At 44.0% G+C, this 14,491-nt stretch overlaps 1 protein-coding gene across 3 annotated transcripts in view; it reads left to right on the top strand.

Annotated features, from left to right (window-relative positions):
* SPAG1 (sperm associated antigen 1) overlaps window positions 1–14,491 on the top strand; it is a 1,022,992-nt gene that overhangs the window by 136,755 nt on the left and 871,746 nt on the right. The window contains exon 1 of one of the 3 annotated variants that reach the window (XM_085605178.1): window positions 6,193–6,365. The exons of the other annotated variants lie outside the window; for them this stretch is intronic. Coding sequence (XP_085461304.1) covers window positions 6,300–6,365 — 66 coding nt within the window. The 5' untranslated portion in view covers window positions 6,193–6,299. Of the gene's footprint in view, window positions 1–6,192; window positions 6,366–14,491 lie in introns of those variants that run through there. 3 annotated transcript variants of the gene reach the window in all.

Raw genomic sequence — 14,491 nt, 5'->3', positions numbered from 1 at the left:
CATGAATGGCAAAAATGGGTACTGCTCTCTACTTCATTGGACAAGCCGCACATTCTATCATCACTGTGATTACACAAAACACAATTAAAGTCCCCCACCAACAGTATAATTGTATCTTTGGCATTCCCTTTGCATATGACCTTCAGAGCCTCCATTACATTCTTTATCACTAATCCAAGGCCATCCTTAGGGCCATTATTGTAGAGATTTATCAATATGATGTGATGGGTTGCATTTAGCGTTAGTTCAACTAGGTGGTTATAGCAATCCCCCTTATAAAAAACAATTTTACTTAGAGACAATGTATTAGAAATGTAAGTGCTAACGCCACCTTTTCGTCTTCCTCCCATTCCCTTCACTGCCTGGGTATGGAAAGTTTTACAACCATTTATATGAAGGGGGGCAATTGCCCAGGTTTCCTGCAGACATAGGATGTCAATATTCTCTATATGTTCAGCCCATACTAGATTCTCTAACTTGGTTCGTAATCTCGATACATTCCAAGAGATAACAGTGCAGGTATTAGTAGCTGGCAAGGGCGTAGGACTAGTAGAAGTCATTATAGCAGCTGTGGGGGAATCCATACGAGGTGGCACAAGCAATCCTGTAGTATGCTCAGATTGTACCAATTTGGTAGCCAAACTCGTAAGACAACCTCCCCGTTAACAAGTTCCTTTGTGCACAACAAGGGTAGAGATGCCTCTGACGTTTCCACTATGTGTGTACCAACATACAAGGGTGGATCGATAGGACTAATGACTCTACCCTCCCGCCCTGTCTACACAGGATACCAGTCAATCAACCTCATCCAAAGTATAAAGTGGGTCAAAGAAATTGTGAACTGGGCCGTCATATTTCTGCTGTAATGGGCCTAAGATGTTTCTTATTTTTAGAGGGTTTTGTGGTACCAGAGGGGGTTGGTAAAAGAAACCCAGAGGGACCACATTTATCCCACTGTTTCTAATCGGGCAGTGACTAATCATACCTAATAAGTTTTGGACCAGAGTCGGTGACCTGAAGGTAATCACTATGCAGTCCCCAGGGAGCAACTTGATAGAACTTCCAACCTACGGAATTCGGCGTACCATCTTGAACTCTGAGAACAGCGCGTTGGAAAGACCTGTCTTCGTGCTCAGAAAATGTAGTGCCTTATTTTTCAAAGTTGACCAGTGCTCAATTTCTCCATAAGGGAGTAAAGGCGCATTAGTTAAGACCACGGTATAAGGTGTGGCTTCCGGGGAGGGGGTTCAGGTATCTAAATTCCGGTAAATTACCTCTCTCTATGTTTGAATTAGCGAGGCTATTAAGACTCTGCCTCCCCGTGTTCATTTTTTGACTCTCCCCAGCTAGATTAACCTGCATAGGAATATGTTCAGGGCCATTCTCTCCTCTACTTCCACACTGTCTGGTAATGGGGGGCACGAGATGGCTCTGCTGTGGGGGCAAGGTGGCCTCACCTAGCACCCCGGGTCGCAACATATGGTTAGCTAAGGATGACAGGTCAGGTACTTGGTGTAGCACTCTTGTCACTAGAATTCTCTTATTTGAGCTAGAACCTGCGGGGGAGCTAACGTATGTTTTGCAACTCCTTTCAACTCAACTAGCCTTTCCTCAATTGAGGATAGCGTGGTTATCAAAGGTCTTACTAGGCCTGAAATTATGCCCTCCAATTTTTCCCAGAATTCCAATTGGTCTGGTCTCGGGACCCCCCTATTGTTAAGTTATTGACTGGGGTCGGGGGGTGCTTCTGTATTACTGCACTTGCTCCGTTCTCCATCACTGATCCTGGGCATTCGTTCCTTAGAGGCATTAATTTACAGTTATTATTTCCTTGCCCTCTTCTCTTTTCAGATGGTGGAGCAGGTCCTTTCCCTGCTAATCTTGACTTTTTGCCCACGCTTAACTACATTTGTTTTGGTGGCTACATCTAATGGTTCTTGTAGAACCAGTGCTGATTCAGAGAAAGTCGGCGCAACCTCATCTATTCGGGCCTTAGTGGATGTATGGTCCGTTCCGGGTGGAGGGGTTTTCGTAGTATCTGCAGGTATGGGTTCAAATGTAGTGGATGTGACATTCTGCGTCTGAGATGAACCGGGTAGGGGTAGGGGCTCGAGCGACAATCTACGCTCTGTCAGTACTATTTCATGTATCAGGGCTGATTCTACCCTCTGTAGGAAGGCATCTAGAGTCCCAACTACCCCCTGTCCTTTTAATGTTTTCAATTTACTCATACTGTCAGCACCTCAGATTTCATACACACTTTTACCAATACTCTAGAAATAGCATAAAGTCCAATTTTCACAAGATAAACTCAGAGTCAGAAATATATAAGAATATAGTTACACCATAAATAGAAAAATGACAATACCATGGCCCAGTCCAGTCTCTTTCGGGCTCCGACTGGATCAGATGGGCCCGCCCGTGGCCCGGGCTGCGCCCGGCGCTCCAGTGCAGCGGTGGGCGGAGTTCGCTTTATGGGCGTGCTGGCACTACTGCGGTGACGCGTGCGGCTCCTGCCGCTGCGCGCTGTGCTTCCTGGTCTTTGGTGTCCTCTGTGGCCTGTGGGCTGATTGCAAGGTGCGGTTCCCAAAGGCAAAGTGCAACGTGCAGAATGCGGTAAGTTTACAAGGCTTTTCCCTATGCAGTTTGCACATAGACATGTGCTCTGCCGCAGGGCAGGTGGGTCCAACAGGTGTTCACAAGTGGGTAAGAGGAGCACACTCGCTTACCATTCAGGTCTGTTGTGTGTTAGAGCCCCAGCCGGTCCCCTGGTGCCTCTGATGTCCTGCGCAGAGGGGAGCCCTCTACCCCTATTCAACCAGGCGCGGCCATGCCGGTCCAGTATACTTTCTGGCCAGACCGCAGGACTTCCGCCACTAGTCTCCAATTTGCTCTAATTATAAGGCGTTGGAGTATATTCCTCAGTGGATTCCCAACCCACACTGGCAAAAGCAGCCCTGCAGTGTCTCACGTAGGTCCCTGGGAGCATGCAGTACCACAAAAAAACAGTCAGTCCGGCACTGCGCGCCTAGACGGAGGAACTGCCCATATCCTCTCGGGCAGTTCCCCAGCAAAATGTCCTCTTGTGGTGTGGGAATTGCACCCCCAGCACCACAACTGTAACCCACAGGGCGGGGGGGGGGGGGTGTCAATCACCGTACCTCTGTCCATTCCGTAGAGCACAGCTATCTGGCACCAGCCCCAGCTCTCCCAGTCAAGTCATCAACATGGGATGCAGCCACTGCCCTTCCCAACAGCTGCGAGGCCCAAGCAACTCACCCCTGGTAAACCAAACGCAGGAACAGCAGCCAAGTACCAGCCAGGGCAGATGCCAAGGCTGCAGCGCCGTGCCCCCCTGCCACTAGGGGGCCTGTGTGTCCCTGATATGTAGGACAGGAAGATGTATCAGCCAGGGTTCAAGAGCCCTCTCCGAGCCTCAGTGCCTAAGCACTGGAGCCTCTCCAGCTGCTGTCTACTTTGCGTAGGCAGGCTGCCTTGAATAGTTACTTCTAGCAAAGGTCTCATTCAGGCCAGTCAAGCGCCGCATGCAATTTCTGCCGGCCCGTGTCCCGCTCTCCTCCAGGGCACCCAGAAGTGACCTCCACACAGGTCAATTCACAGCTGCTCTCATCCCCGCCTCGCTCCTTCCCTCTGCATCTGTGATCCCAGAGCGTTGCGGGAGCCGGTCATCCATTCCCAACCAGCACGTCGTGTCAGGGGGCCTCGTCCTCCGGGGGGCATCTGGCACCCATAAGAGCTGGCAAGTCTGCGCAGGCCACAAGTCCCCCGCGGGTCGGGCTGAGCTCGCCTTGGGAGTCCCGCACCTCCGATCTCTGTAGCCCGATCGAGTGCAGCCCGTTGGCTCTCACTCGTGCACTGCTCAGTCCTACATGGACCGCATGGCAGGGTCTCGTGGCTCCCGGCTCAACCAGTCTCTAGGGGGGCAGCTTGCTGCTAATTAGCATTGATAATGGTGGTTGCCGAGCAGAACGGGGCGCATCTCAACCTATGCACTCGCTTCATCTGTGTGAACCAGTACAGTGTTTGAAAGCAGCCAAGCCAGCACCAGTGACCACCGTCACATCTTATGATTTGTGGCCAGATGGACTCCCAGCAGGGTTATTGTGCAGGGGAATTGAGTGGGCAGGAGCAGAGCAGTGAAGTCACACGTCCGCCATGGTGGCTGGTTGGCCACGCTTTCTAGGAGAGCTTTATTGATCCCAATATCAGTGGCTCCATTGAGGTCCATGAAAGAGCAGTGCATATTATGTTGCAGTTTCTGTCCCATGCACTTTGATACCACAAAATTATAATGTCAATTTAAATATTTTTCTTGACTGGTGAAGTGTATGTTTGCCTGGTGGAAGCATGTGGCATGGTCTCATTCTCTGAGGCCGTTCACATTGGATTTATCAATATCCTTTGCCAAAATGTATTATGCTACATTAATTGCTTGTCTAGGAGTTTTTCTGGCCTCTTCTTTGGGGCCTATGGAATTCTGGGGTAACTTACTTACTTTAATTACTTTCCTTTATGCTAGACACGATTTTGTTAGATTGTTTTCTTTTCCTAGCCCTCAACTCTGCAGAGTAGCTTTTCAGTGCGCGAGGAGATCACCAGTGCTCCAGTTCATTTTGATTTCTCTAGTTGGTTTCCTATTTTGGTTACTGCTGGTTGCTAGGCACTAGTTTCTGATCATTTGTCCTGTTGGCCTATTGGGTTATTTAATCCTAGCTATTTTGCTACCAAGAAGAAACATGCAGATTTGCACTGAAGGGCCAGCCAAAGATAAGCCTTCCTGTTTCAGTCTTGCTCGGACTAAATCTTTGGACAATGGAAGGTAAACTTGCTCAGCTCTCTCCTTTGATAACTATACCTAGCGCTGCCTGCAACATGTACATTACAAGAAGGGATTCGATCCAGTTGAGGACATCTAGGGGAGGGATTAATTAAATCAAATACAGTAAAGACGCAAGTTGGCTATAGATCATAACAATTTCTTATTTAGAGTGCACAAAGGATTCAGTCAGTGTGAACTATGTAGAAATAATTTACCTAAAAATCAAACCATGTTAATTGTCTTATTACCACAACCAGTTCACCTTTTTCTGATTAGGCATGCAAGTTATAAAGGGATTCTAATAATTGACACTTTTGTGGACCTTAAATTCAAGTAAATTTACTAGATTTGTTTGAAGAAGCATATAAAGACATTGCTGACACAGAACGTAGAACAAAAGAGAGTACAAAACCAAATCAAAAACAATTTTCAAATGTCCCACAGATATGTTCATTTTCAAACAAAAAAGGATCTAGCATACAAATACATATAGTCTTTAGATCAAAATGCATTAATAACTGAGGAATCAGTGGTCCCGTATGGTTGGCGTGTGAAATTTGGCAAATGTCCCTTCCTTCTTTTTAGGTCTCGCCTAGGCAGCTCCACCCATCTTTTCAATTGGCTCCTGTTACTGTCCTTTGTAAATGGTGGCTTTTGATTTGTGTACTCCTTAGTACCTCCTTTTCTCCTGTTGTAACCTCCCATGAGGACTTCCCCTGTTACATGTGTTATTTCTCGGTGTGTTTTATTTACAGTCTGTAAGCACTATTTTCTTAAACGACTTTCTCCTACCTGCTGTTGCAGGCAGGACACGCTCTACGCAACTGCTTGTTTTGCAGTTGTAGCACGAACCCGACCAGAAGGTATTGGAGTGCTTTACGTGAGTACCAGTTCTCCAGTTCCAAAGTAACATCTCGTCGCAATAACACTTTCCAGCGAAGACATCGGACGGCATTAGGTTTGCTCCTCAGCTCGCTTGCTAAAAACCATGAATTCAACAAATTACTCTTACCCTCTCTTTCCTCGATTTGTTCCTCTGTGAAATTGATCCAAAGACGAAAGAAACACTTTGCAATAAAAAAATGTCAGAAGAAGACGACATTTGCGGTCAATGTGTAGCCTCGGAACGGAGACAAAAAAAAAGGTTAAACATACGAAAAGTGGCCAGATTGGATTTATCCACAACCATACACATTTTTAGCGCCACTTTACAGAGTTTGCCAGTGCAGCGCTACTTTTGTTTTATAATCATCTTTAAACAACAGAGATCACTTCTCCTGCTCTGCCGCTGCCCCTCCCCCTCTCTCTTATTGCCTCTTTGTCTCTGTTTCGCTCCTCCTCACTTGCGGAAAACCATTACTTCAACCAACGGCTCTTATTACCTCCTCTTTCCTCTCCTTGATTTGTTCCCATGTGAAAATGATCCAAAAAAGAACACTTTGGCCTCGCCTGCTGCTCCATGTGTCGGGCAGAAAGGCATTTGAAGACCCCGGGCTGGAAGGGGGCTTTCAGCGCTCTCATACAGGTATTTATTTACATATTCAGTAGCCGGTTAGGTAGCATCAGACGCAAATCTCTCGTAAGTCACAATTATTGTGAATGTAATCTGCGCAACACTAGGTGCCTCGGCGAATAAACAAGCAGTGGCCGTGGTAAATGCATATTTGATCACACCACGCTGACATTAGTGCTTCAGTGAGTACACAGGCCTAGAAGGCGACAAGGTCCCTGGTTTGTCACCACTCGGGGGGCTGCTTTTCATGTTTATTCCGTTATGTGGCATCTATTCCCCCCCTCCGACACACTTCACCTGCTCAGTATTTAAAAGGGTAGTAAGCGTAAAACCCGGGTCCACTGGTACCACAGCATGTGTACACATGTTCCAAATAACCAATATTATTGGGCCACATTTATTTTCATGAACATTGCCTAAACATATTCAGTTTAGGTAAATCCCTCCCACAAAATGTAGGGTACAATAGATATCTCTTCAGTACAGCAAAGTGTATGTTGTTTTTAATATACTGAATTGAAGATGCAACAAAGATACTGCTATAAGCTTGAAAGCAGACATTTTGTTATTTGAGCAGGTTTGCTTTTATTTCCTTGTCTATGTGAGCACAGTGGAGATTATCGGCGTGCCTGTATATAAGCATGCGCAATGGAATGCACAGTGAATATTTTAATGTGTCCATTGTAAAGGCAATGCTGTTAACGTAGCATGGTAACATTGGTGATAATTCGTGTGTTAGGCTTTTGCTATTTATGGGAGTAAGCAAGAGATTTATCAGCGGTTTTCCTTATTGTACTTTATAAAATGTGTACCACTGCTCTCTGTTCAGGGATGTGTTTTTTTAAAAATCATACTGCTTACGTTTTGTAAGGATATAAGCAATGGACATTGAACAGGTCCCTTTCAGCCCTGTAGTCATATTAACTTTTCAGGCAAAAACACTCAACGATTTCTCAATAATAAGTGTAAAAGCGTTAACAACTATGTTGTTCCTGCTTACATTTCACATGCTTTACTTAATCTTCCATTCACTATGAGTATTTGCTATTGCCAGAATGTTGTTACTCTTTTTTTCCCAGCCAGCATATTACTCTCGTCTTCCCTCCCTCATAACCTGTTTCGCATTTTGTGGTTCTCCAGCAACGCAAGGTCATACGAATGGCAATAGCTCTGTGAAAATATCATCACTCCACTGCATACAAAAAAAACAAAGTAAAAAACATTGTCATTTTCAACACCAAGAGCTTAGCTTTCACAAATGCGAAACCTATTGCACTGCAAATGCTTGTTATGAATGTTGTAAGAGTCTTTCTGCAGGGAATCGCCCAACAATGTGTCCCACTCTCCTCAATCATAATGTAAGCCAACGTGTTTCATCCTTCTGTGAGGGGAAGCTATTTTTGATGAAGGTTTTCCTCAGGGCTGTGCTGGATTAGTGTAGGATACTATGTGTAAAAAAAAAAAAGTAAAAATATTGACATGTATTTGCATTGGTAAAATCAAATTGTATTGTACATACCCTACTGAGCCCCTATAAATTGATGGGCTGGATTCTAAGGGTCACAGTGGGCGTGTGAGACCACGCATTAGGTTTCCATGAGTTAGCTAAAGGTCTTGCTGGTATGAATCTCATCAACGCTGGGTTATTTTTACCTACAGATTTGTGTAATCAATACTTCTGGCTTAGTCCTGGGTCCATCATCAAGTTCATTAGCTAAGCAAAAATACATCTGAATCAGGTGCATAGCGCTATAGGCATCATGGGTAATGTAGTCTTCACTAATTCAGTGGATGTCTGCTAAGGCAAGATGGCCAAGGTGTGTTCCCAAACGCTTGATGTTGAATTCTGAAGCCACTTTAAAGATATTTTCATGGGATTCATCTACCCCAAAATTCTATGTATTTGGTCTAACCAAAGGTTACTGGGGGACTCGGATGCTCCTGCCAGTCCTATTTCAAGGCATTGTACGAAACTCGTCAAAAGAACTGTTTATTGCAAAGAATGTCAGGTCATGACATTTAATTACTGCACGGAACTGGATACAAATTTGTGTAGTACTGTCTTATTTTATATATAAATGTTGCCGATTTCAAGCAACTCATTCAAACCATTTTCAGCTGTCATGAGACAGGGAATCATCTGTGCTTCCAATCTCAATAAGATGTTCTCAATATTGTTACCTCCTTTAAGATGCCAGAGGACTGTCTATTTTAAATCTGACACTGTGTGGTTAGCCACCATAAAATGTTTTGCTATAGGTCCATTCTGTTATTTACTTCAGATTTTGGATTATGTTGCCTAATTAATTTTCTGTTCTCATGATTTGTTTTGCCTGTGCTTGCTTTTCCACATGGGCGCAGTACACGGCTTATTTAGTTTTACAGGTAGTGAATTCATTATGCTATATAATATTCTCATTATATGGAATTCATCCCCCTTTAGTTGTACTTGAACAAGTAGAACAGTTACCACAGTTTTGGTGCTATTTAAGTGGTGGAAATCCGAGGAAGATTCACCTGTTGGTTGTTGGCACCTTTTACTTGTATTGGAATGAACAATACTATCTTTGATGTTTTGGTTTCTCCTTAGAGCAAACAATGGTAGGCTCTGAAATTGTTCCAGTCCTGAGACAATATTCGATTTTCTTCTGATGACATTTTTAATTAAGTTTGTCGCGCCATTGAAGGTTGTAACACCCACCAGGTGGGCCATATTTGCTTTATCTTGCTTTATCTTTAGGAATACGATGATATTTTCACAGGGTATACAAAGCGTGTTTCATTGCTCTTTTCAGTAACCTTCGCGGATATTGTCTTTCTTGTAGCTAATTGAATAATGGATTGGCATTACTGAAATAGTCCCCTTTTTTTAGAACAATTTCTTCATATGCAGAGAAACTGACTGTTAGTAAGGTTATCCCTTAAGTCTCTTTGATGGGAGCTTGAGTTGGGAAGAAAAGTATTTCTACCTGTTTCATTGGTGTATAAAGTCATGTTTTTTCCACATTTTTTTTTTTTTTTGAAACTCTGTTTATTGAAATGATAACAAGTCTGTCATGTTTACAAATAATTACTTCATATGGCACAAAGGTACAAAAGGGCTCGGAGGCTGACACAATTTTCCCCGACTCACTCGGGATCCATGCAATGGTATCTATATCATACAGTGTTCTTCCGGTGTGGGGACCTTCGGTGGCTCACATAGTCCTCCCCGGTAATCATTCCATTTAGTCCACAATGCAATCCATTTTTGAGGGCATCCCCGAGCAACATAGACCGTTTTCTCCCTCAACATACACCAGTCCATATCCTCCTTCCACTTCTTTAGTGTGGGTGGCACGGTGGCCCCCCATGCCTGTGCAATGTTACGTTTAGCAATCATCTGCCCTAAGGTGACCCACAGTCTCCCCCTCACACCCAGATCAGTGGGCTCCCAGACGTTCAATAGGCATCTCTTGGCCTCAGGCCGCAATGGAACCTCCCAAACCCCACTCATGCAATTCAAGACTTTCCCCCAGTAACATTGAATTTGCGGGCATTCCCACAGAATGTGCATGAATCCGCCTTCCATCCCACACCGTCTCCTACAGTGCCCATCAGCGCTCCTGCCCATCATCAGCAAATGTGTCTCTGAGAGGTATGCCCTGTGCAGGATTTTTAGTTGGACTAGGCGGAGTTTGGCGGATATAGCCACTTCCTTTGGCGATGAGACTGCCACCTGCCAGTCCTCATCATCCATTTCGAGGCCATCTCGCACCCATTTCTCCCGTAGCGCAGTGAGGGGATCAGGGGCGTTGTTAATGAGCTTCTTGTATGTAAGCGATATGGACTTATCAGGTAGGTGTCCGTCAAGCAGCCGGTCCTCGAGCGGGGACGACTGAGGCAATGTCGTACCAGCGGGAATATTAGCCTGCAGTGAGTGCTTAATCTTGGCATAGCGGAAGCACTCCGAGTCAGCCATTTCGTATGTCTGCTGCAATGTCGAAAAGGGAACTACCCCCGCCACCCCCCCAGAGGTCCCTGATGTGCGAAATACCTATTAGATCCCACTTGTCGAAACCTTTTGTGCGCCCCAATGTTCCCAGCTGTTCAGCATCCCACAGTGGGGTGGCCATAGTGAGCTTGTTGGCCCATCCTAACACTTTGGTGACCATGTGCCACAGCTGCACTGCGTGTTTCGTAGGCCCGGTAAGCATATATCTGGCCGGTTTGGAGTCCACATTGATGTATCATTTATATGTAATAATTGTGCGCCTTATATAGTTTCAAAGATCCGTTTGTTTTCTTAGGGGGCCATAAACATAATGGCCATTTCTGGCTTAAAGAGACCACTTGCGGCTGTCCACCTGAATTGTATGTAAAATTGGTCATTAAAGTAATAGACGTTGCCTATAAGACATACTTTTTCCATTTCCAAAATTTGCTTGGTAGGAATCTCATGTGATGTCCGTTGAGTTTCCAAAAAGTACTATATAGCTTCAATAGCTTATTTTTGCGGAATGTTAGTATACAAACGAACAATATTCAATGTTACCATAATATCTTCAGTTTCATTAAATACTTTTGTTTTCAAGGTTGTTGATTATATCCACGGTATCTTTAAGGTTTCTTGGTATATCGCTTATAAGAGGTTTTACGAATACTTTTAACATATTTTGCAAGTTGTGTTGGGATAGACTATACTTTTGAGATTACAGGATGCTCTGAAGGGTCAACTGGATTTGTATTACTCTTTTGCAGGCTGTACATGTGTTGTGTTCTGCCACTTTCATTAATTAAATACTCTTCCTCCTTATTGAGTCACCATCCACCGTTCACCCCTGTATTATTTCATCTATTTCCAGCAAAATGGAAGACGTGGGGTCCTCCAGCATTCTAATGTAATATTCTTCATTTTGGAGTTGTTTCAGTATCTTTGCCTCATGTTTGTGTGTATCCATAATAACAATGCCACCCCCTTTGTCCGTAGGTTTAAATATGATGTCTTCACATTGTCTAAGTCTGGAAAGGGCTTGTTGTTCACCTTTTAATAAATTGTTTCTCACACATTTATCTCTCTGTTCAGTCTTGTCCATTTTACCCATCGCCCTTTTTTCAAAGGTTGACCCCTCAACCGGCATGTTTTGGGTGGATGAATAAAAAATGAATGGCTTCCAATGTCTGTAAAAGATTTGTGAGGAAGGAATTTCTGCATTCACAAAGAAAATTCTCAGTCTCCTTTTACGAAAAAACATTGTCAGGTCCTTTCTTATTGTTTTTAAGTAGTCTGTATGTTGGCATGAATGACATACCCTTAATCAAAAGATTGAATTCATTTATATCCAATGTCATTTGGCATATGTTGTAAAAGGATATAAATTCTCATACCCACATTTGTATGCCTATCAACGTGTTTTTAACTGCCCCCCACTTCCTAGTGGGGGCTCTGCAATCTCTTGCATCAAACTCCCCCTCTACCGCTCCATAAAAATCGGTCACCTTGAATTAGTTCAGACTTGCTTGAAGAGGGCTCAGAATAGCTCTTGTCTGTCTGAGTATGATGATGATGGGCGATTTTGAACAACCAACACATCATATTTCACATGATACAAAGAACACGGTTACAGGTACATGTCCATTTTATAACATTGGATACAGAGTAGACAATGCATGTTCCAGCAGTTCTAACGCTGTCCCACCCACAGATAGCCAATGCACATAGAGAACTTTGTCATTTATCAATTAAGAGTGCAACATTTTCCAGGGTATGTCCTCAATCTGTAGAATATAATGCACATCATCCCTGTAGGCGTATATTAATCGGTAGAGGTTACCTTCTCTGCAGAGATGCTAATCTACCCACAGGTGTGTGTTCCTTTAAGTCTGGGGCCCATCCTATCTATAGATTTCATGTCTTAACATCTATAGGACAGTCAAACAACTACAGTGAATGTCTTTGAGTCCCTAGGCCAGAAGTATTGATTATTATTGTTTAAGTACTCTTTTCCTATCATTAACTGATATTTGAGCAAACACAAGTTGGCTCCCATATTTATTATCTTGAACCTATCATTTGGTGTTTATTTTGGTGTGCATTGGTCGCCCCCAGTAAAAGATCATTGTTATGAAGTAACTTTAAAGTAAACACTATTTGCTGCAATGCTATCTGTTTGGGGCAGTATTGCTTTTAATCCAACCTATGCTGAAATCTGAACTGTGGGGATGTCGCCAGTGGAGAATGATCTAACACTACCCCTTGCAAAATAACTAGAGAACCTGAATCTGTAACCCAGAGATATCTGAATCAACGCAGTCTACTCTTGAGATACAGCCATAGATGTTCTACATTTTAATTTTAATGAGAAGGTTGGAGCTTTTCTAAATTCAATATAGGCCTTCCATTTTCCATACTGTATTCTATTTGATGCAATTGCACTGTTCCCACAAATCAATCTGAAGATACCAGCTTACTTTTTGGCCTCCAATTTTAAATTCATTCACATTAGAAGAAAATTTAAAATTTTCAGTTTTACATTTTGTCTCTTTATTTATATTCACTTTATTAATCTACTGATATTATTTCATTTTCTAAGCAGACACGGATCCCCAGGGGTCCCTGGACCACAGGTCAAGAATCACTGCTCATGGTGTATTTCCAATACATTTATGTAGTTTTCCTTTGGGCCCAGAGTAAGTTCCAGGGAAGTTCATTTTCTTGCTCTTGGTCTCCTATCTTCAAATTCTTTGGGGCACTTTAGGCTAGTGAGATTGCATTCTGAAGATTTTTTGAAGGGATTGGCTACTTGACTTTTCAACGTATGGTAGTGTGGTGTATTTCTATCACTTTCTTGATGTGGCACTGGAATTTTATGCCGCACTTGGCAGCAGGTGAAATGCCCCCAGGTGTGCACCTGCAAACTGGGCAGTTTCTGTGCACATAACAAACTTGTAGAAGAACTGCAGGTGCTATTTGTGTTGGGGGATTGTGAAACACTTTGCTTTCCTAAAGTGAGGTTGGGGGTGATGCTGTCAAAATGTTTTAACATTAATCTTACTGGTGGATTGAACTATGCCAGTCAGTTTATGATGTCTTTCGGAACACCTTTCAGAGGGCCTCGGGCATTCAGGGTTTACTGGGCCCAGTTGTTGATGGTTGTGGCCTTTTACTCCTCCTCAAACTCAATATGGACTCTGAGTAACTTGGACAAGTACTACCCCTTCAGGCTCAAAACTCGATATTGATAGTGACCCCAATAATATGATTGTTCAGTCCAGTAGTAACTTTTGGTAAGAAAAGCATTTTTTATTTATATATGTAAAACACAGCACACCAAATAATCCACACATGAAGTCTCTTAAGGCTAGTGCCCTAGCACTGGTTTGGGAAGTATCCCCCCTGTGAGTCTTCTCCCTTTTCTCCTCACACTAAAAAATGTGTCCCTGGCGGATCTATGGAGCTGGGGCGATGCTGCAGGGTGGCTTCTGATCTTGCCCCTGAGTCCCCCAGCTGATTGCAGGGACACCTACAACACAGGTGATGGTCCCAATGGTTTAAATGGCCCCCTCCTGGCATACGGGGCTTAGAGAAATGGAGGATGACTCCAATGAGGTTGATTTTAATTGTGTGATGGCCCTACTGGCCACCTGGCATATGGGGGTAACAGATACCGACGACCATCCCAACTAAGGCAGTTGCAATGGGCAATGGTCCACAACTTCCCAGTAGCCTTTTGGGTTAAAGACTTCCTTAAGATTGCAGGTGGCTCTCTCGCAGCACTGGTCCTGACTGGACCAGGCGCCTCGAATCGCTAACCAGAATACATTCACCAAGATCCCCTCTGGGGCGCCTTCCTCCAGGCTGTTTTCTCCTCCTCTGCACAGGGCTGAGCACACTATTTTTTTTTAGGGTGGCAGAAGGCTGGTGCTCAAGGCACTGGACAAGTATTATTGGCTTCCTGGGTGAGTGACAGTACCTGGACCCAATTCCTGGTTACAGCAGCTTGAAGTCTTGGTGATCTTCTTTCTCCTGATAAACAGTGCTGTTGAACAAAGTGTGGGACTCATGCTCCTACCTTTCTAGTCCAAATCCAGGCACACATGATTTAATGTCTGGTCCTGTGAAATTTGGGTTGTGGATGTTAAACTTTTTGAAGTGCTCT

This window comes from Triturus cristatus, chromosome 5_1 (genome assembly GCF_964204655.1).
Source record: "Triturus cristatus chromosome 5_1, aTriCri1.1, whole genome shotgun sequence".
Classification (NCBI taxonomy): Eukaryota; Metazoa; Chordata; class Amphibia; order Caudata; family Salamandridae; genus Triturus; species Triturus cristatus.
Note: the sequence above shows the minus strand (reverse complement) of the source record. Positions and strands in the feature narration are given on the sequence as shown.